The 24107-nt window shown below is 40.8% G+C and overlaps 1 protein-coding gene across 1 annotated transcript; it reads left to right on the forward strand.

Annotated features, from left to right (window-relative positions):
• The first annotated feature begins 12688 nt into the window (after nucleotides 1-12688).
• On the forward strand, nucleotides 12689-22798 carry LOC130013121 (protein PIF-like). Its single transcript, XM_056101672.1, has 8 exons — nucleotides 12689-12770; nucleotides 14925-15001; nucleotides 16091-16306; nucleotides 17702-17875; nucleotides 18611-18763; nucleotides 20449-20780; nucleotides 21591-21678; nucleotides 22701-22798. The coding sequence occupies exons 2-8, from the start codon at nucleotides 14941-14943 to the stop codon at nucleotides 22796-22798; spliced, it is 1122 nt and encodes a 373-aa protein (XP_055957647.1). The 5' UTR covers nucleotides 12689-12770; nucleotides 14925-14940.
• The last annotated feature ends 1309 nt before the right edge of the window (nucleotides 22799-24107 follow it).

Here is a 24107-nt window from a genome sequence, read left to right on the forward strand (position 1 = left end):
ACCGGAGAAATTGGATCACTTCAGGATCATGTCAGTCTACTCAATGGCAGATCCTCCACAGAGAGAGAGAGAGAGAGCGAGCGAGAGAGAGAGAGGGGTCGGGGGGGGGGGGGGTCAATGTCCACTCGATACATACTAGGTCATTTCGAGATTAACATAATTCGCAGTGGGGTGCGGGAAGTGGGGACCAGGAGACCCGTTGACAACCCACGAGGATAGGCTGGCAATCCTCCTCCGTACCACGTTCAAGTCGACTCGATGGGAGACCTTAAGATCTAATGCGCATGCTTAAGACCACTCGACAAATTCTCTGTGCTGCATTATGTGGATGGTGAGGTGGGGGCTGGGTGGATGTTTGCTGGGGGGGGGGGGATCCGGTCGTAGATATTTGTCCGTGGTTACGTGGGAAGACTGAGTCCCAGAGCATCCCAAATGACAAGGGTTCTTCTATAAGTCAATGAGTGGAGCTCGGCTAGCGAAATGTTCTATAACCTAGATTCATTGTGGGTCCATATCCACGATTGCTCTGTAGGTAGGGCGCTAGCTCTCTAACCAGCGGGTCACGGGTTTGACCCCGATGGTGGACGACAAAGACCATCGGGGTCCCCGTCTCCTTGTCATTGGTGCATGGGTAAGGATCTAGTAAGGCACCGCGTCTAGTCAGGTTAGTGCATGGCGTTTGTCCGTCTGCTACCGGTCGCCTGTCCAACCTCATGGGTTTTCTCCGTGACAAGGATTCGGGTCGCCTGTCAAACCTCGTGGGGTTTCTCGCCCCCCCCCCCCCACTGCTAAAGACGCCTAGGCGCAATCGAATTATTGAAATAAAATTGAACCATATATGTTAGTCCCGAAATGACCTAGTTCGTGTCGAGGGGACGTTAAACTCTCGCTCTCTCTCCCTCTCTCTCTTTCTCTCTCTCTCTGGCCAGTAAATGTTAAACCACATTTCATTTCATTTTCATCTCGGGTCACCACGGGATTTGAACAGCGGACATTGTAGTCGACAGTCAAGTGGCATCAGCATTCATTCATACTTTTGAACAGAGTCGCGGAAACGGGCTTTGACGCTCACGCAAACAAATGGGGTCGTTAATGGAGTAAAGGGTCTGGGAGCTCATTTCATCTTGGGTCAACCCGTGAGTCGACAGTTTAGTTGCCTGGTTGTTAACAAGGGCTTGAAGTCTCACCCAAACACACGAGGTCAGCATGAGAGTAAAATATGATCTATCTGTAGTATCTATGCTCTGCCCACGGTGGCTCAGTGAGTAAGACTGCTTGAAAACGTTGAGAGAATACTTTTTAAAACTTCACCTACATAAATCAGTAATTATTGTTCTTATTGATTAACGTTCGCTTTCACCGAATGTGATATCGCAGACAAATTGTTTTCATTTTTATTATCTTAGCGCAAAATAACTATTATACTGTATATTGTATTATTGAAAAGTGTATTCTGGGCCCTTATTCACGAAAACTTAAACTAAGATACAATCGAAATTTTAAGAAATACTGCAATTCGATTGGCTGACCAATATGCAAATTGGATATATACAAATTGATTTTACTGGTCAGCCAATCGAATTGCAGTATTTCTTAAAATTTCGATTGTATCTTAGTTTAAGTTTTTGTGAATAAGGGCCCAGTATTTTAACACTGTGACATTGGTACTGTGGAGCAATGTAAATTACAAATTGAAAAACTAAAATACGTATTTTGAAGTGCTGACATATACATTTTGCACCGTGACCATTGGACTAATATTAGCGACGTTAGTCTTCCATAAAGATGGTGCAGATTTATTTGGGGTGTTTCCGTACATGAATCAGATTATTGAGAGATGTACATTTTTGTAGTACTCTCTATAAATTCAGATTTTAGTTAAATTGTCATATTTGAGCAAAGATGGACAAAAATAATCCCAGGATTATTTCCCCTGACGTAGATGTGGTTAATACATTCGTTCGTTCGTTCGTTCGTAGGGTTTTACGTTCACTTCCACCTAAGGTGATATCGTAGACAATTTAATACATTTGTGTTGTCACCTATTTACACGATTGTTAATATTACACCGATGAGTTTCCCACTACTAAAGACCCCTACGCGCAAGCGAATTATTGAAATAAAATTAAACCATATGTTAGTCCCGAAATGACCTAGTGTGTGTCGAGTGGACGTTAAACCCCATTTCTCTCTCCCTCTCTCTCTCTCTCTCTTTACACCGATGAGTTAAAATATAAAGTAGAATAATATGAAAATATCCCGCGGGAGTGAGAGGAAGAGTCCGTAAAATAAGCATTGGTAGTTGGAATTGGATATAAGAGTAGGTCCGGACAAAATGTCCCTCATAGCACACTGTTGGGTTTTTGCCCGTCTTAATTAGAGAGAGAGAGAGAGAGAGAGAGAGAGAGAGAGAGAGAGAAAGAGTTAATGGGTTTAAAGTCCAGTCGACACAAACCAAGTCATTTCGGGAATAACATATGGTTCAATTTTATTTCAATAATTCACTTGCGCGTAGGGGTCTTTAGCAGTTGGAGGAAACCGGAGGACCCGGAGAAAACTCACGAGGCTGGACAGGCGACTCTACTCCTTGTCACGTAGCCTACTACCGGGGAATCGAAACCACACCAACTGACCCAATGACAGACCTTATAATACAGCGCGCACGCGCTACCCCCCCCCCCCCCCCTAATTTTAATACAACTCAAACAAATGCGCACATTACGTGATTACCAGTTCGTTATATCTACACATTACGTGATTACCAGTTCGTTATATCTACACATTACGTGATTACCAGTTCGTTATATCTACACATTACGTGATTACCAGTTCGTTATATCTACACATTACGTGATTACCAGTTCGTTATATCTACACAGCTGAAGTAATTAAAGATGCATTATGTAAGATTAAGATGTGGGAACAAGTCGCCGCATCTCGAGTCCGAGTCAAGTCCCAAATCGCCCACCTCGAGTCCCAAGTCGAGTCCCAAGTCGCCGCACCTCGAGTCGAGTCCTAAGTCAATGACTTTAGTACCGAGTGGAGTCACTTTCAAGTCACCAGTTCATCAAATGACTCAGCAATTCATGGAAAATAAGGTAAGTTAGAGTTATGCCCCACTCACTGTGACTTGAGTCCTTAGCCCTTTCAAGTCACAAGTCGTCAAAACTGCGGCTAAATCTACTTGTTAAGGCCAGCTCAATTTTTTTCAAGGTCGTTGATATGTAAATTAGGTTAGGGCACCTGATTGTTGGCAAGATTGTAGGTTAGGGTTAAGATAAGCATTGGCGCTAGAACCAGGGTTCGGATTAGGGTTGGGATTAGCGCTAGCCCTGATTTACATCTCTTGAACTATGACGAAAAATTGAGCTGGCCTTATCATTTAGCATTAACCCACAGCTGCCGAGTCCGCACAAGTCGGGTCATTGACTAGTTCCTACCTGTGATAGCTGGTCGTTCTTGCTCTAATATTTCAAAAATAGATAATGAAAGATGAATATATTGAAAATGTCCGTCTAGAGAGTTGATCATAAACCCGTGTTGTTAATAAATGTCTAAACAATAATTTTGTTACCTTGTTGTATATTATTTGTTTCTTGCTATTATACTGTTATTACTTACTTGAGAACGACAAGTGGAACTTGTTGAAACGCAGTGTGAAATAAACTCAGTCATTGTTTTCCATATAAATTTGTGTTTTTATCTTATATGTTCAGTTACTAAATGCCGTATAAGGATTTTAAACAATAATTGATATAACATTTGAAACCAAAATAAAAATCTGCTGGCAATAGGCTGATTTAGCTCTTAATATTGAAATGAAAAATAAAGATTTGCAATAAACAGATTTAAAACTGCATGTTTAATGTATTGAAATATCACGTCAATAACTCTTCATGAAAGATGAATAGAATTCGATTAAAAGGACAAAAATCAAGGTTTTCATTCTGTGTTACGATTTGGTTTAATGGTAGAGGAGTTTCAAAAGGTTTGGAATATGAAAATGAAATGAAATGGTGTTTAACGCTCCGAACTGGGCTAATGAAGACGGGCATACACCATACAGTGTGCTATGAGGGAAATTTTGCCCGGATAGCGGCACTACATATCAAATTCCAACTGTCAAGGGATCTTTTACGTACACGCCAATGTGTACAGGACCTCGGTTTTCGTCCTATCCGAACGACTAGACAGCTGTTCTTGTCAGGCCCTCCGTCCTGCATCACTGACAAGGGGGAAGCACACCGGAAAATCTGGATGAACTTTCTCGGCCAATGCGTTTGAAATATGTTAATCAACTGCAAACCATTCGAGCTAATGTATGAGACCAAGCAAACTATCATTTGATGAATTTTATATTTGTATTCCGGGCTAATGAAGAGAGACATACACCATGCAGTGTGCTATAGACGACATAAACCGGGGAACCTGCCTGCCCCATGGGTTCAATACATGAACACCAAAACAATTACCCCCCCCCAAAAAAAAACCAAAACAACAAAAAAACAGGAGATAAATATTAAATGTTTTGTGAATGTTTATTATAGTGGACGTGTCTGCTAAGGAATATCCACATTAGGACAATCTTATATCATTTCAATTCAAATAAACGCAAACTCTTTTACTGTTTAATATGAGCTTTTGTTAATTCTAATATTACACTCCAAAATATGCATTAAAGAAAAAAAATATACATTTTACTATATTTTAAAAACAACATGACTGGGCTTAATCCATACAGAGATAGAGAGAGAGAGGGAATGGGGTTTAACGTCCACCCGACACAAACTAGGTTATTTTAGAACTAACATATGGTTCTATTTTATTTCAATAATTCGCTTGTGCCGTAAGGATGTTTGGCAGTGGGAGGAAACCGGAATACCTGAAAAAAGAAACGCACGAGGTTGGACAGACGATCCTACTTCTTGTCACGTGCAAGAGGGGAATCGAAACCACACCAGTTGACTCAATGACATACCTTATTATACCCCAAGTAAAGAATAATGGCATTTACGTCATAAATGGGCAGGGTCCAAATTGTTACGTTTTTTTCACATTGGATTGCAGAACATCGTAATGTTGGAATAAAATGTCATTTGCGCCAACATTACAACAGACTTTCGTCAACGTTTCAACATTCTCAAGTCTGTCCCAGTACTGGGTCCCTGTCCAATATTGGTGTTTTACAGTGCACTGCGTGATGCATTGGATTTAATAATGATATATACTATTCAAAAAAAGTAGGGGATATTTGATTTTGGGGGCATAATACTAAAATATGCAAATGACTACGAAAAAAGTCACTATAGAACCTAACAGAAGAAACATTTCCAGTTACATGTGACGCCCAAACGCACCAATAGCTACCGCATGGAATGCAGGTGATGCTTGGGATCATCATGGGGGTCCAACCCCAGATTTGCACGACTCTGACTTTGAATGTTACAGTCATTGTGGCATTGAATTCCAGGGTGGAAACATCAGTTTAATTGTTTTAGTGACCAGAAAACAAATTTTGATATGCGTCGGCTTACCTCAGTCTGTCATAAGCAGGCTATGGTCCAGATACCGTGATACACAATCTGTACAGGACACACCACGCTCAGGTCGACCAAGGGCGACAACTCAAGCCCAGGATCGATTTATCCGTACCTTGGCCTTGAGAAATGGTGTCATCACAGCAAATCAGATCAGCGCTCGTCTTCAAACAGACACTGGTGTGAGAGTGAGTGGCCAGACGATTCGGAATCGACTGCATAGGGGTCACCTTCGCGCCCGACGTCCTCGCGTGATCCCTTGTTTGAGAGATCATCACATTCAGGCAAGACGTCGTTGGTGTAGGGATCGTCAACACTGGGATAATCGACGCTGGAGCAATGTGATGTTTTCAGATGAGTAAAAGGTTCACTGTTGATTTTTTGGACAGACGTAGGAGGGTGTGGCGTCGTCGAAACGCGCGCTTCCAAGACGTTAACGTCATCAGACATGATCGATTTGGGGGTGGTTCTGTTATGGTGTGGGGAGGCATCACTGTTGCTGGAAGAACGGCTTTACATGTTGTTGCAGGGCGTGTTACAGGCCAGTACTACCGGGACAACATCTTGGCAGTCCATGTTGTGCCGTTCGCACGACGTCATGGCCGCCGTTTCATCTTCCAGGATGACAACGCAAGATGTCACAGGGCCAGGATCGTTACAGGTTACCTCCAACAACAGAACATCACCACATTACCTTGGCCAGCACTGAGTCCCGACCTCTCCCCCATCGAGCATGTCTGGGACATGCTTGGACAGAGGTTACGTCAACGTCAACAACGTCCTGCCAATGTCCAAGAACTTGCTGCTGCGTTGCAACAGGAATGGGACAATCTGGACCAAAATGACCTTAGACGTCTCATTAGGAGTATGCCACGTCGGATCAATGCTTGTTTGGCAAACAGAGGAGGATTTACCCGTTACTGACTTGGTTGTGATGCTGTGGTAACTTTGCTGTTTGACCCCGGGTATCATTTTACCCTTATAATGGTCAGTCTGTGCCTTACTTAGTCTAACGATCATTTGGAATAAATCGATGAATGTGAACTTCATTTCATTTTGTCATTTGTTTCTTCGTCAGTTTCATTAGGTGACTTTAATAACACTTAAAAATCAAATATCCCCTACTTTTTTTGAATAGTATATATACCGAGCACTGTTTCATACTAGTATGCATGCTCAAGCCAAGGCGATACACAGTCTGGGTGTCGTAATAGATGGGTTTTTAAATTAGTTTTGAATGTTTCTAGGCTGGCTGATGGGTTAATGTTCAGCGGTAATGAATTCCACAGAACAGGCACAATATGAACTAACGATCTGTATCCAAATGATTTGAGTTTATATTTTGGGATTATAAGGTGTTCTTGTTGAGAACGGAGTGTACATCTAGGGCAATATGGTGATAAAGGATCTGTTAGATAGGAAGGGTTTAACGTCCACTAGACGCAAACTAGGTCATTTCGGGACTAATATGGTTCAATTTTAATTCAATTATTCGCTCGCTTGCACGTAGGGTTCTTTAGCAGTAAGCGGAAACCAGAGAACCCGGAGAAAACACACGACGTTGGATAGGCAATCCAATCGGGGAATCGAAGCCACGCCACTTAGCTCGATGACTGACCTTATGATACAACGCGCACGCGTTAACCATGACACCACGATAACACATGTTTAGAATTTTCATAAACAAAAAGTCAATATGATAATTAACGTGGTATTCTGTGGACAGCGTCATCATGAATTTACAGATTATAAACGATTCCGCATAAATAATCCATTTTTTGTGTATTTGGTAAAGTACACAAAACATTCATTTGGTCAATATAAAATTTATTATCTAAACATACTTTATGCAAGAGCTATTTCTGGTCTTTCTTTAGGGTTTAAATGTTATAAAACCCATTAGACATTTATTAACATAACTAGACCATAATCAACTCTCGATGCCATCGGATATTTCAGATTTCAACAGATTTGATCAGACGTACTGTACAACAACCGTTGCTGATTAACCGTAAAAATTAATAATCGAGGCTTTGTGTATTATCGCAACGACGGTAAGAATGACCCTCGATGCTACAGTGGTATTAAAATGAGGTTTTCTCGGTTCAGAGTGAAGTGGTTTGACTGAAATTGTCAGCATATTTCCTTTACATTATCTATTTTTTAACTATTATAGTGAGAACTGTCAGCTCTTGATCTAATCTCCCATAATGCCCCTTTAGACAATGCACACAATATTAGTTACCCTTCAACAGTTGTATTTCTGGCCGCATGGGTCGAACCATCCAGAAATGACCTAGTTTGTGTCGATTGGACGTTAAACACCACCTCTCTCTCTCTCTCTCTCTCTCTCTCTCTCACACACACACACAGTTGATTATTTTGTCGCATGCAAAACCACCTAGATTGCTTTCCGGACGACTGTATGGTGGTCGCTCATTACAAATGGCGCCTTTTTCTGACACATATTCAACATTACTGGGTTAATTTGTAATAAATGGTAACACATTAATCTGGTTCATTGCGTCGTCAAATAATTTCTTATTGAATATAACAATTAGACTGAACGCGACGCGCATTTATATGAATAGGAACTGAGATCTTTTTAAGAAATGGCGTTAGTCATCGCTACTTACTGTGTTCGTAAATATGTTTTGCTTGCGAGTAAACAGATTAGTGCACCTGCGTACGATGTCAATAAAATACATATAATCTAAATTTAGAAAATAGGGCCAATCGGGAGTCCGTGACAATGAATATGCAAATTAGTATTACTACATAAAAGGGAGTTAATACAGTACAGATCATAGGTGAAATAACATCCGGAATACATGGTAATGTTTATCACATGTGCACTAACTAAAATACAGCCATTGCGTACAATATTTGTTGATGTTCCTGGGGGTGGGGGTGGGGGGTCCAGTGGTTTAACGCGACTGTGTTTGATCATTAGATCTGACCTGGAGTCAACTGACGTGATTTCGATTCTCTGCGTGTACGTGACAAGTAGTTGGATCGTCCGTCGAACCGCGTGGGTTTTCTCCGGGTCCTACAATTATTCCGCCTTTAATTATATGTCAACGATTCACCCGGATTAAAACAACGCACATTTCCACCGGTGGCGCAGGTCAAATGTAGCCTTTTTCTAGCCATCTTTATTTGGTAAATACTGATCAGAATGTAAGAAATGAAATGGGGTTTATCGTCCAACTTTTCTGCTCCGACAGGGATAATGAAGACATTTTGCCCGGACAGCGGGTCTACGGCCTACACTTATATCGAATTCGAACTGTTAAGAGATCTTTTACGGGCTTAACGTGTAACTTTTTGTTTGATCTTTTAACTAATAGCAGAACTTATCACATACGATTGTTTTCAATTTCATGCGGGATTGATGTAATTTATTAGAAATAGTTGAACTGTTCGACTGTTAACCAGTTATTGGAAATATCCATTCAAGAGATTGAGTCTTGTTTCTGTAAAATAATCGGATGGAGCCCCGAACCATTCCCCGTGGTCATTAGCTCATTCTCCGGCCTGGTTTCCTCTTATGCAGGACAGCTGTCTACTCTAGATGGGACGAAAACCCAAGGTTCTGTATACACATTAGAGTGCACGTAAAAGATCCCTTGGCAGTTAGAATTCGATACAAGAGTAGGTCGTAGCGCCGCTGTCCGGGCAAAATTTCCCTTCATAGCACACTGTATGGCGTAAGCCCATCTTCATAAGCCCGAGGAACAGTAGAAGTTTAAAGCCCATTTCATTTTATTTATAAGCTCCGTCGGTGCAGAATAGGGTGTTGGATGGCCGGATGGTTAGCGCGTGCGTTCTATCATAAGGGCTGTCATTGAGTCAACTGGCGTAGTTTCGAATCCCCAGCTGTACGTGACAAGGAGTAGGGTCGCCTGCCCAACCTCGTGGGTTTTCTCCGGGTCCTCCGGTTTCCCTCCCACTGTTAAAGACCCCTACGCGCAAGTGAATTATTGAATTAAAATTAACCATATGTTAATCCCGAAATGACCTACTTTGTGTCGAGTGCACGTTAAACCCCATTTCTCTCTCTCTCGGTGCAGAATATTAGGACGATATGTCCCACTTCTATTCATTTCCAACCCCTCTCTCTCCCTGAACGATTTTGATAATCGTCCTTTTATTATCATATTATTTGTTATAAGCCACCCTTTCAAGCTTTACAAATTCCCGTTTCTTGAAATGGTAATATCCCATGAAATCACTAATACAACAACGCGCCGGCAAGTGTAATCGGTGGGTTCGTTTTGCCAAAACGGTCAAATGACAAAAAATGCCTCATTTCCTTAGAGATTGAAATATAAGCCCTGATTTACTGGAAACGAAATAATATGTATTCTTTCTACTTACTTGCGAAAAGTTATTGTTTTATTTTCAGTCGTTTCCTGTCCGACGGGTTGTCATACGCCCATTGATAGTGTAGTAGATTTGTATATAAATATGTAACCCAAGTTATTTCAGGCAAATGTCGGTGGTTATTTGTGAAATTAGGCGCAACTGTGCAGTTGCACGTGTTTAGGCATACGCTAATACTAATAGGTAATAGATAGGCCTAACATTCGCCAACTGGATAGAAATGAGCGCGCGCGAAAGAGAGAGTGAGAGAGGGGGGGGGGGGAGAGAGTGAAATGAGTTAAACGTACGTTATTTCCTGGCTTATATGTGGTTCAATTCTATTTCAATAATTCGCTTGCGTGTAGCGGAGAGAGGAAACCAGAGAACCCGGAGAAAACCCACGAGGCTAGACAGGCGACCCTACTCCTTGTCACGTACAACTGTAGAATCAAAACCACACCAGTGGACTCAATGACAGACCTTATAATCGCCTAAACGCATCACGAGACCAATCTTTTAAAAAACAAAAAATTGAATTCGACAGAATGGAGATGTTAAAAATCATGGTTTTATGATACAGAGGTCCAAGCCCCGAGTTCAAAAAGTATTCTCAGAATTTACTCAACTTTCAATCACAGTTTTTGAGAAATATCTTTGATCCAGAAACACAAAAATTTGCGCATAGTTTCTTATTGATACATTTAAACTATAAATTATAAATGGCTATAATATTATAGAGGGCTATATTTTATTTAAAAAAAGGCGAACAATTTTGAGTAAATTCTTAACTTAAGTCTGAGAATGCTTTGTGAATTCGAGACCAGATTCAATGTGAATACCATTGAAGAGAAACTGGAGAATGTTGGCTAGATCTAAATACTAAGGCCACCTGCAGATTTCGGCAAACAAGGTTAGGGCATGTGATTGTTGACACGATTATAGGTTAGGGCTAGGGTTACGATTAGGGTTAGGGTTACGATTACAACCGGAAAAGGGTCCCACATGCAGCCATTGATAGTTTGAATCCCATTCAATCAAAAATTACTGTAGTTACTGACAAGACCTTCCCTTTAACTTAATCATCCACGTTTTTTATTGGCTTCTTGACCTAAAATAAATTCAGAAGGGTAAACCCCTCTTTTTTCTTCGTTTTTGTTACAGAAGTTACTTTTGGATGTCATGAGAAAAAAAACATTAAAAAAAATATAATCGAGATCGGTGGGGGCATTTTGCCAAATTACCAACACAACCCTTGCCAAAAATGCGTCTTTTTAATCGAGATTGAAGACTTTGTCACAAATCAGAAATGCACGTCGCGATTTCATATCTGAAATGAAATGAAATTGAACATTTAAGGCCTAAAGAAAGACCTACAATACGTCGAATTACCTCTTCAATTATGCATCATTAACGCATTCTGATTGAGTGCACCTGTGGCTCGATAATATAAGAATTTGCTTTTATCATTGTCTTGCATAAAAACCTATCCGAGGTCGATATAATATATTAGTCCAGTTGCTGCTGGTGTGCCTTAAATGTCTATTTCGCGTTAATTCGACTTTCTTAGGCTCTAAATTTATGAGTGCGTATACTACACTTTCTACAGGAATGCTAGCGTATACGCTCACGTATTGCGTAGATACAAGGGATAGAGAAGATCAACTCGAAATTAGTGCTGAAATATGCACGGTATTACGCAAAAGCCTTGATAAGATGTACGGAGATAAAGCGCACCGAACTCTTCTATTGAAGATGCCATTACTCTGACGTATCAGACTCTGGTCATTCCTAATTTGTTGGGTTAGTTTTGCTGCACTCGGTTTTCTGCTGCCATGACATATTAGTTACAGAACAAACTCCGCTCAAAAAGACGCACATAGGCTAAATATTGTACTATGACATATATGTTTCGCGAACAGTGATCTTTCCGTCTTCAACCTCGTTTTTCATCCTATCCGAACCACTAAACGTCTGCCAGGCCCCATTTGATTTCAGTAGTTCATCTTGTACTTACAAAGGTACCCCTTTCATTTACACCCTAATTTAAAAAAAAACAACCGGATAACTTCAGAGAGAGAGAGAGAGAGAGAGAGAGAGAGAGAGAGAGAGGGGGGGGGGAAATTTATGCCCATACGATGTTTTTCTGGTCTAACATATGTTTAAATTTTACTTTCAATAATTGGCTTGGGCGTAGGGATCTTCAGCAGTGTGAAGAAACCAGATTACCTGGAGAAAACCCACGAGGATTGACAGGCGACCCTACCCCTGTTCACGTACAAGCGGGGAATCGAAACCACGGCAATTCACTCAATGACAGACCTTAAGATCTAAAGTGCACGCGTTAACCATTTGGCCACCCAACTCCTCAAAACTAGAGGACCCAGAGAAGACCAACCCACAAGGATTGACAGGCGACCCTACTCCTTGTCACGTACACGCGGGGAATCGAAACCACGCTCTTGACTTACTGACATAGCATATGATCTAACGTGCACGTGTTAACTATTTGGCCACCCAACTCCTCAAACTTCAAAACGACAGTAAATTCTGTCTATTATTATCATCATTCAAAACCTGTCTTTATCTGGAATATTTATCGGTTTTTATCGTGGGGTAAACAGTACATATCCGTTACCTGTTTATAAATTTAATATCATCCGTTTTATAAATTGAAATACATTGATCTTGTTCTATAGAAAGTTCGAGAATTGGGATCGAAAAAGGGGTCACGCGGGATGGCTTAGCCATAAAGTGGGGTGTGTTCAGGTTTATTTAAATTCAGACTGCATATAAATACAAGGGGCATTCGACTAGGCGTCATTTAGCGTTACGACGCGAAGAACTGCAAGATTGAATCTGGTTAGATTGGTAAGTATGGAATTATACGATATATTAAGGGCTGCGCGCGCCTGCAATGCCGGGCGTATCGTTAGGGCTTGTCTGAAGATCTGGGTAGGGATTGGGGGGGGGGGGGGCGTCGACCAACGTCTGTATTGTTTTTACTGCCTTCACCTTTAGTGAAGTGGGTAAACCTGGAGGCCCCGTGTTCGATCCCTTATTTGGCCGAGAAAGTTCTTCGAGATTTCCGTGGTTCCTCCTATTCAGCGGTGCAAGGGACAACATATAGTCGTGCGGATAGGACGAAATACCGAGATCCCACATTGGCGTGAACGTTAAAGATCCCATGGCAATTGGAATTCGATTTAAAAGTAGCTGTGGGGCCGCTGCCCGGGCAAAATTTGCCTCACAGCACACTGTATGGAGTCCTCCCCTTCTTAATTAGCCCAGTTTGGAGCAGAACAGTAGGACGTTAAATCTCATTTCATTTCATTTATTTTAGTCAGTTGGTGCAGAAAAGTAGGCTTTTAAGGCCCATTTAATTTCACAAGCCTTTCCTTCACGCACTTTAATCTTGAACATCCGTCATCATTACGTTCTCGTAGTCGTTGGGTTGGGGAATTGAGGGTGTGTGTGTGGGGGGGGGGGAGGGGACTTACAACTGGATTAACCGAGCATTTGTCTTCATTTCAATCCCTCACTGTACAGTACTCCTGTTTATATGTTACTGAAATATTTAAAAGTCAAGCATAAAGTTTTATAATGTTTTGAAAGATACTATATATATATTACTATAAATAATATCATACAACAGTAGGGTCACGTGTATCAGTTGTACTTTAAAGAAAATATAAAATTTAATTATAACGTTTAGTAAAATATTACAAAATTATAAGGAAATGAAAATATGAATTTATTTATCATAACGTTTAGTAAAATATTATAATATAAATAAGGGAAGCAAGTACATCGTATTTTAATGAAAATGTGAATTAATATAACGTTACGTAAAATATGAATTTATATAACCTTTAGTGAAGTATGGATTTTCTATCGATTTTTAGTAAAGTATGAATTTATATAACATGAAATGAAATGGGGTTTAACGTCCTACTGTTCTGCGCCATGAATTTATATAACGTTAATGAAATATGAATTTTTCTATAGCTTTTAGTAATGTATAAATTTATATAGCGTTAATGTAAATATGAATTTGTATAGCGTTTAGTATATTATGAATTTGTATAATGTTAATTAAAATATGCATTTATATAACCTTGAATAAAATATAAATTTACATAGCGTTAATGAAAATATTAATTTATATAACGTTAATGAAAATATAAATTTACATAGCGTTAATGAAAATATGAATTTATATAGCGTAAATGAAAATATGAATTTATATAGCGTAAATGAAAATATCAATTTATATAGCGTAAATGAAAATATGGATTTATATAGCGTTAATGAAAATATGAAATATAAATTTATATAACGTAAATGAAAAGATGAAAATATTGTTAGATATTATCTCTGAATACAAAATATTCTATTTCTTAATTATTTATATTCACAAAAACAATTTTGAAGTATTATTTCAAAATAGTTGAAGGATAACGTGAGCTGAAGTATTTGGAGTGAATTGCGTGTTAACTTGCAGCTATAGTTGTATAGATGGTACGAAATACCGAGTCTCGTCTATACGCTGGAATGCACGTAAAAGAACCGCCTATGACAATTGGAATTCGACATAAGAGTAGGCATTACCGAAATTTCCCTAAGGCACACATTAACCCCTTTGCTGCATACAGAACAGCAGAGCATTAAACCCAATTTTATTTCAAAAGGACACGATTCGCTGAAATACAAGGATATGTCTGTATAATCGTTTCATTATTTACGAAGCGCGGGTTGTATGGTCGAATTATTTAACACGTGCGCGTTAGATAGTAATTGAGTCAAGTGGCTTGATTTCGATTCCCCGCTAGCACGTGGCAAGGAATAGGGTCGCCTGGCCAACCTCGCGGGCTCCCTCCACCCCTCCCCCCACTGCTAAAGACGCCTACTTACGAGAGAATTATTGAAATAAAAGATTTAACCATACATGTATGTCAGTCCTTAAATGACATAGTTTATAGGAGTGGACATTAAAACTTATTTCTCTCTCTCTATGATTAACAGTGTGACTACAGTCAATATGAATCAGATGTTACTAGTTTTCTTGGTGAGTGTTGTGGCACATCATTCACTCGCTCAACGTAAGTATTACTTTCTTAATGTACACGCCTAATTGACCGTGGTCACACTCTGGTCCATCTAATGAAAATTGGATGCGATCTATGGAGAACCAAACAGCTCTTTATTCAGTGTTCTTAATTCATAGTCCATAATTCTGGTGCTGGTCATCCATAGCAATCGAACAGCATGTCATAATGTTATGTAAACAGTAATTCTGAATTGGCAACAATATTTTTACAGAGCAGTTTCTCCCCAGGTCGACATTTATCTCATTGGGTGCAATTAAATCGATCGCCGTGCATGTCTTTTCGTTGGTCTTTTAAAATCGACATAAAAGTCAGAACATGCATGTGACTGCCAATGTAAATCGACATATATTAAAATGTGAATGTTTCAAATTCTCACAGCCAGTGGTATCACTACAGCCCGAAGACTACACAGCGCGGTTGACGCTTACCGCTAGCTTGCGGATCCATTCATTTGAAACATAAATGTTTTAATGTTTATTATTTGAAATGACTGTGTATATAAAGTGTGCGTTATGTGTCTTGTCCCTGGGTTTGTCTTGTGTAAGTGTTTATCTGTCTTGTCCTTGGGTTTGTCTTGTGTAAGTGTTTATCTGTCTTGTCCCTGGGTTTGTCTTGTGTAAGTGTTTATGTGTATTGTCCCTGGGTTTGTCTTGTGTGTATGTGTGGTGTGGTTCTCCTTAACTTACTACTATAATTTACAGATATAAAAGTAATATTTAGCGGGTGTCGTGCACAAGACGTTTACCTCTTATACAACTTCGCTATTTGAACGTTCGCCCCATCTGACACGGTTCTACGCGCAGGTCACTAGCTTTAAAAGTAATTTGTAATTATGTATTTCGCACCTTTAGAAGCCACAGTGGCTCGGTGAGTAAATCGAATGTTAGCCGATCAAGTTCTATATATTTTCGCTGCTTGGCTTTCAGTTGTCAGTGGTGCATGACAGAGAATCTGCCAGGGACCAAGGTCTAGTCGTTCTGCTCGACCTCTCTTGTATAGATTCCGCATAAGCCCCCCCCCCCCTCACCCACCTCTGGATACAAGCCCGCGGTACTGTAATTTTTGATTATTTTTTAACAGAAGAGATATACGAGGAGCCTGGACCATGTTTTGGGTGTGTCATGAGAAATGGTATTGGATATCTCCCAGGAGATACATGTGAGACGTATGTACAGTGTCAATTTACTGCATCAGGTGTATTACGTGCTTATACCAACAGGATTTGTGGATTTGGAACTTTCTGGGACCGGTCTATACTGACTTGTAACCACATTAGCAGCCTAAGCTGTACTAAAGGTAAGTGGTATTCACTTGTTGGGGGTGTGGGATAGGCTCGGGGAGGGGTCGAGTCACCAATAGCTAACGAGCCTACAACCATGTAGCTAATGGACAATTGTACCAATAGCTAACGAGCCAAAAGAGACCATGTTCTGCTAGTCGATCAAGTAGAGTTGTTTCTCGAATACTGGATCATTGCGTATGACATAGTAAAAGATAAACGCTAAGGAAATGAAATGAAATGGGGTTTAACATCCTACAGGGGTAATGAAGACGGGCATACGCCATAGAGTGTGCTATGAGGGAAATTTTGCCCGGGCAGCGGCACTATCGCCTACTCTTATATCGAATTCCAACTGCCAAGGGATCTTTTACGTGCATTCCAATGTAGATTTGGTCAAACAGCCGCAATAATAGTATTCAATATGCCATGTTTAGAATAGAATTGCCTGTGTAACCTGGTGTGGGGATCACGTGGCTAAGTGGGTAAGACGCTGGCTCGCTAGCCTGGAGGCCTGGTGTTCGATCCCCGCTTTGGCCGAGAAAGTTCATCCAGATATTCCGGCGTGGTTCCCCCTAGTGAGTGATGCAGGACGGAGGGCCAGACAAGGACAGCTGTCTTGTCGTTCGGATGGGACGAAAAACCGAGTTCCCGCGTACACATTGGCGTGTTGGAATTCGATATAAGAGTAGGTCGTAGCACCGCTGCCCGGGCAAAATTTCCCTCATAGCACACTGTATGGCTTATGCCCGTCTTCATTAGTCCAATTAAGGAGCAGAACAGTGGGACGTTAAACCCCATTTCATTTCATTTCATTTCATTTGTAACCTGGTGTGTATTTTATCACTGAGAATTTCAACCCACAGGCGACAAGATCTCGGCTAATCCCTCAAATCAACAAGAACGCGGACTATTTATACTCGGTTCCCGCCATCACGATTCGCGCTACGATTGAAATCGTGGTTTTAATTGTAGGGTATTCATGGTGAACTTATCATGTCGTATCATATCGTGAGATCGTAGCAAGCAATCGTGTTGGCCGTATCGAAACGTATCCGAACGCATCTGCACGTACCAGATCGTGGACTCAATAGGGACAATATTATCGTAACGCATCGCACGATAGTGGGAAACTGACATTAAAAACTCTTACATATCCTAGTGTATTGAAGACAAGTAAAACGAAATTTTAAACTATAAAGAACGAAAAGAAATCGGATACGTTTGATACTTCCATAACGGTTTTGGATACTGAAAACATTGGTATAGCCAATTGAAATCCTTTCGACTTGCGTTGGATACGCCAAGTTTCATGCTTTACTCAAGACGTGTATGATGCTCGTGGAAATCACACCTTAGCCCCCCCCCCCCCTCTCAACGTATTAACTGATTGCATCTATTTTATTTGACAGATCCATGTGCTGTAGCTGGAGCACCCGCGACCTACAAATCAACTGGAAATTGTTCTGAATATTATCAATGTATTAACAAGGTATCAACACCCCGCACATGCCCAGAGGGACAATCCTACAATGATGATACGCGTGCCTGTCTTGATGATCCAAGCTGCAAAACAAATATTACCGGTAAGTAAGCTTTAATATTATCAGCTGTCGGAAGATCTCGGCTTACTCCGGATAATGTAATCCTCGCCTATATCACCATTCGGGAGACCTCGGCATTTTCCCGAAATAGTAATATATCACCTATATTATGGATTAAGTAATCCTCGCCTATATCACCCGTCGGGAGTCCTCGGCATTCTACGGAATAAGTAATCCTCAATCCTCGCATATATCACACGTCGGGAGTCTCCGGCATTCTCCGAAATAAGTAATCCTCAACCCTCGCCTATATCACTCGTCGGGAGTCCTCAACATTCTAAGGAATAACTAATCCCCAACCCTCGCCTATATTACCAGTAGAGAGTCCTGGACATTCTCCGGAATAATTAATCCTCAACCCTCGCCTATATCACTCGTCGGGAGTCCTCGGCATTCTCCGGAATAGGTAATCCTTGTGTATATCACGAAGTCGGTAATCCTCGTCGACCGGTCTAACGCGTGCGGTTTAAATCAAAAGGTTTGTCATTGATTCGCACGGCTTTGATTGGATGCCAAGGAGCCGGATTTCCCCCACTGCTAAATACTCCTACGATAAAGTGAATTATTAACAACAAATCGCAGCATATGTTAGTCACGAAATGACTGTTTGGACGTTATCCCTCCTTCTCCCTCCCTCTCTCTCTCTCTCTCTCTCTCTCTCCTATCTTTAAACATTGCCGAATTTTAAAATAATAATGTGTTTTCCTATTAATTCAGACACCTGTGACCTGACAGCCATCGCAAATGAACCATGCTACTATAACCAGGAATCCAATGGAGACGTGTACAGACAACCTTGTGGGCCTGGTACCACTTATGATCAAGATGCGTGTGGATGTGTTCTGGCTGATCCATCATCATGCCCAGCAGGTGAGTTTGGAACACCCGATATCACTTAGACTATCACTTGTGATTAGGAAGTAAAATAAGAAATGACTGGACCAAGAGAAAGTTGATAAAACGAGAAATTTGAAAATATAACAGGGTACTACGTTTGAAGAAGACTTGTTTGTGTAACACGTGTAATACAATAAGAGACAGTGTACACAATTAGAAAATATATGAAATGGGGTTTAACGTCCTACTGTTCTACTCCGAACTGGGTTAATGAAGACGGGCATACGCCATACAGTGTGCTATGAGGGAAATTCTGCCCGGGCAGCGGCACTATCGCCTACTCTTATATCTACCATGTTTGAAGAAGAATTTTAGTAGCTTTGACGGGTATAAGAAGGAGAGAGAGAGAGAGAGAGAGAGAGAGAGAGGGGGTTAACGTCCACTCGACACAAACTAGGTCATTTCGGGACTAACATATGGTTTAATTTTATATCAATAATTTGCTTGTGCGTAGGGGTCTTTAGCAGTGGGAGGAAACCAGAGTACCCGGAGAAAAAGAACGAGGTTAGACAGGCGACCCTACTCCTTGTCACGTACAACCGGGGATTCGAAACCACGTCAGTGGACTCAATGGCAGACCTTATGATACAGCGCACACGTGCTAACCATTTGGCCATCCAACCTCCCACAATGAGATATAGTTGAGATAAAAAACTAATACGTATACTAAAGATTGCTTCTATCAGACAATTGGACCATAGTAAGTTACCATAGGTCTACCAACTAGGTAAAACAGGACCTTATATAACACTGCATGGCATATGTCTGTCTTCAATTGTCCAACAAGAGCAGATCAATAGGACGTCATACTCCATTTCAATTCATTTTCATTTCCATTAATAAAACACCCTACTAGGGTATCAATGATTGACCTTCATGGCGCTGCTCCCGCACTGTATAATGTTTCGTCCAGAGGGAGTTTCTAACTCTAACCAATGCGAGGGTTCGGGTGACCGAATAGGTTAACACGTGCACTTTCGATCAGAAGGTCTGTCAAGGAGTCAGGTGACATGGTTTAGATCCCCCCACTTGTTCGTGACAAGAATTAGGGTCCCCCGTCCAATCTCGTGGGTTTTCTCCTCCCCCCCCCCCTCCCTGGCAAGCGAATATTTAAAACATAATTGAATCATATGTTAGTCCCGAAATGACATAGATTGAGTTGAGTGGAGGCTTAGCCCCATTTCTCTCTTTTTCTCCTAACCTGTTCACTCCCATTAACACCTGTTTATCACCTGTTTATTACCTTTGGCAATGAATGCAAATCTTGCTACAGATCCAACAAATTCAATCTGATTAAAACACGGCTCCTATTTCGTTTCGTTTTTTTATAGTTCAAAATTTCGTTTTATTTGTCTTTACTACACTAGGATGAGAGGGATTAGCTAATTAAACGGTCTGTAACGGCGAATTTTTGGCGTGAGGTGCACGGAACTTTGGATAAACCACTAGAAACGTCAAAGCTGATTGATTAATCAATGTCTGACGTCATAGGGTCAAAAGTCGCTCGTACGACCCCTTACGCGACTTTCCACGACAATTGGTTAGACCATCATGTAGTGTAGGCCATCGAAAGTATAATAAAACGACACGAAATATAGAACTGTACTTTAACCATATTGAAACAAATTCAACCTATTTCTTGTCTAATGTACTTTCAGTTTGTAAACACATTGTGGACATTGATTTTAATGGACCGGAACCAGGAGAATATGACAACTTCGGTGCTGTCATTGATAATGGTGTGGCTTATTTTAATGGTAACAGTAGCGTCAAGATACTTCGCCTGGCCAATGCTGATTTCCGGAAACGGATCACGATCCTGACGAGATACAAACCTGAATTTCCCGCCACTACATTTGAACAAGCTGTAGTTGCTAATGGTGACTGTAATGAGGCCTCAACCGTTGCTATTGTAGCTAATGGCTCGGATACCCAATTCGTAGCGAAGTCTCCCCTTAGATTAAAACAGCAATTGACTACTGCCTCATCTGTAAGTATATTAGAGGGTTCGGATCGCCCAATGGTTTAACACGTGCGCGTTAGGTCGGGGGAGGGGCTGTGAATGAGTCAAGTCACGCGGTTTCGATTCCCCGCTTGTACCTGACAAGGAGTAGGGTAGCATGTCCAACCTCGTGGGTTTTCTCCGAGTCCTCAGATTTCCTCTCACAGCCAAGTTTGTATCGAGTGGACGTTAAGCCTCATTTCTCTCCAAGTATATCTGACGGCGGCTTGAGCGTTTTGTGCTCGGGCAGGGTGTGTTAGGTCTGCCATAACGACTTGGTAACGCGTTTCGCATTGACCGGAAAAAGAACCCCGAAATTCGCAGCATGGTTTTCCCTTGTCAATAGCCTAGCGCAGGACGGAAAACCTGACAAGGAACCATGTCTAGTACCTCGTGTAGATGCTTGCTAACAATCCGTGTGATTTTTCTTCCGAGCAGATCTTACGGTGGTTTACACGAGACGATGGCTGATATCGTCAGGATGTTCGATTTTTCTGTTATAAATTTTGCTGTAGCATGAAACCAGTCTCGATAGAATAGAACATGCGAGGGTGGGCCACAATTCCCCTTCGGATCCGACAGCATGACCACATGAATCAAACGCACAGTCTGAACTCCCACTTACGAAAACACTTGAAAAGTTGCGTCACATGTATAATAAACCCTACATGTCCATAAACGGCGCACTCTTGAAAATAATATGTAGTGTTTTTTGGATATTGCAATCATAATATAGATAATTTATTTTTTTATCCAATTTGGATGATCTGCCCAAATCAAGACATTTTGTATTTACAGGGCGAATGGCGAGAGGTGGTATATGAAATCAAGTCTAATACGTTTACTGGTAAAGATGGCAGTGCTACTGATTCCCAGGCTTTCGTTGGTAGGTAGTTTCATCTATTACATTTCGCTAAAAAGCCCGCTTACCTTGTACGCGTTTTAGTGGCGTTTCCGCGCTCGTCTTCACCGGCGAAAAAGTCGATCTAATGCAAATGTAATAATACCGGTTAAATATTATCTGGCAAAAATGCACGCGGAAAAGCCGGCAAAACGGATACATAGAACACAGACTTTAAAAAAACCCGCCGGATTCCAGTGCTCCTAATACAATTGCCTACTCGACTAAAAATATCCGTCATTCGTAAAGATTTCTATAATGTATTCACAGTAAAGAACGTCTATGAAAAAATAACTTTGTTTTGCATTTGCATAGATTTACCTGAGTGTTAACGTGTTACTACAAATACCTGACAAATATCGCACTGATAACACAGGTACTATTTCTCGACAGGAGATTTAACGCGGAATCAATTTGTACATTAAGTAAAAACCAAATCCAAAGTTGTTGGATTACCGTTTCCTGATGGTAATATCGTGTTCTCATCTGCTTCTGTTAATTGCGAACAAGTTAAGTCATAGTATAATCTATTCATAGAGCTATAAAACTTTGGGGATACTCGATCGAAAGTTCCGGGATTGAAACCCAAAATAAGTGACTATCGAGTGGAAATAGTGATTTCGGGCTATAGAGCATGTGCCGTCTGTTGTGTTTCATAACGTCATGATTCTAATTACACCACGTCAGTTGTCGTCGCTGACAGAACTGTGAGAGGACGGAATTCTGCGTCGGTTGTCGGCACTGACAGAATGGTGAGAGGACTAAATTTCGCGTCATTCCATTGCAGTTCTGTCAACTAGGGACGTTGCAGAGCGACAATTTGACATCCAGAAAGCCCATGGCCTGTCTTTCTAGAACAATCTATATCACTTCGTATTTGACGCACCCATATAGCTAGCCCACTGATTTGTGTTATACGTCTACTCGACTTGGTATTTTGTTTTTTCCGGACCGAATGTTTTTAATATTTGATATATTTTATTTAATACACACCTTCTCTTTTACAGGCAACTTAGAAGTGACCATGTGTGCATTCCAAGTCGGACACGGGGAGGGTTACCTGGATTTCCGTGGCTGGGTGGATTACGTAAGTTTGTCTTTATGATTGGAAATGCATATTATGACACCCCAGCCCCCATCCCCTATTTCTGTAATAATAAATAGGTCGAAATCCAGGACAGCGATGGTTATCTGATGACATGAACGTCAGCTAGGCCGCTACCATCACTGGGGGGGGGGGGGGGGTGATATTGGTGCGAGTTAATGAGCTCCCAATATTAACTTTCTTCCATCTGTAAATTAAATTCTTGAACATTTATTTGAAGTATTATAAAATTAATTAAAGCTGTTTGAAGTATATCAAGATAAAAAATATTTCATATTTACTGTAACAATGTGTATATAAAATAGTGCGCCATTGCGTAAAATGGATAAAAGCCACCATTCTGTCCTATCAGTGTACGTTACAGCGTCTTATGTAAACAATGCAAGCGCTATGGAAGTCAATGATCGATGCCGTGTGATGTGACGTCACACGTAGAAGGCATTTTACACAGACTTCGAAGGCTTTCGCATTACATATGTGAAATAAATTGATTTTGGGAATCTTATCGAGGACTTTTAATTAGAAAAATAATTACTTTAATATAATACCCCAGTCGGGATTTTCCAGAATTCTCAATTTACTTTACGTTTGACCTCTCGGGTATATTCGTAAGAAATGAAATCGGGTTTAACGTCCTACAGTTCTGCTCCGACTGGGCTAATAAAGACGGGCATTCGACATACGGAGTGCTATAGGGAAAGTTTGCCAGATAGCGGTACTACGGCCTACTCTTTTGTCGAATTCCAACTGTCTTTTACGTGCACGCCAATGTGTGCATGAGACCTCGGTTTTTCATCCCATGGTTGTCGCTTGCTAGATCCTTGTATTCGTAAGCCAACATAGTGATTTGAAAAAAGGGGGAAGTGAAGCAATATTTGAAATGTTTGAAATGTTATTTTTATATATATAATTTGTTTATATAGGTAATAATAACCATATGTGATACCACTACTACTACCGGACATGCTAGTGGCGGAGTACGACCTTAATACGTCATCCTAGAAATCATACGGACGAGGCATTCAAAGTCAACTTTCTTATCCAGAAATAGTTTCATACATTCATCATTTTTTAATTATTTTGTTTGCATATTAATTTGTACTTTCCTACATTTTGCTAATAAATAAAAGAAAGTACAATTCAGGTGTCGATGTATTTTCTATCTTTATCGAGTGTGGTTTAGGAGCCTTGAAAAGCCTTCTACGGAGAAATGAAATAAAATGGGGTTTAACACCCCGGACTGTCTGTACCAACTGGGATAATGAAGGCGGGTATACGTCGTGCAACTCAATTTTATGTCAATAATTCG

Source organism: Patella vulgata, chromosome 6 (assembly GCF_932274485.2).
Source record: "Patella vulgata chromosome 6, xgPatVulg1.2, whole genome shotgun sequence".
Taxonomy (NCBI): Eukaryota; Metazoa; Mollusca; class Gastropoda; family Patellidae; genus Patella; species Patella vulgata.

Coding starts and splice junctions, on each gene's coding strand:
- LOC130013121 (XM_056101672.1), top strand. CDS start 14,941: ATGAATCAGATGTTACTAGTTTTCTTGGTGAGTGTTGTGGCACATCAT. Junction 18,764..20,448: donor TCCATCATCATGCCCAGCAG/GTGAGTTTGGAA, acceptor ATGTACTTTCAG/TTTGTAAACACATTGTGGAC. Junction 20,781..21,590: donor AATTGACTACTGCCTCATCT/GTAAGTATATTA, acceptor TTGTATTTACAG/GGCGAATGGCGAGAGGTGGT.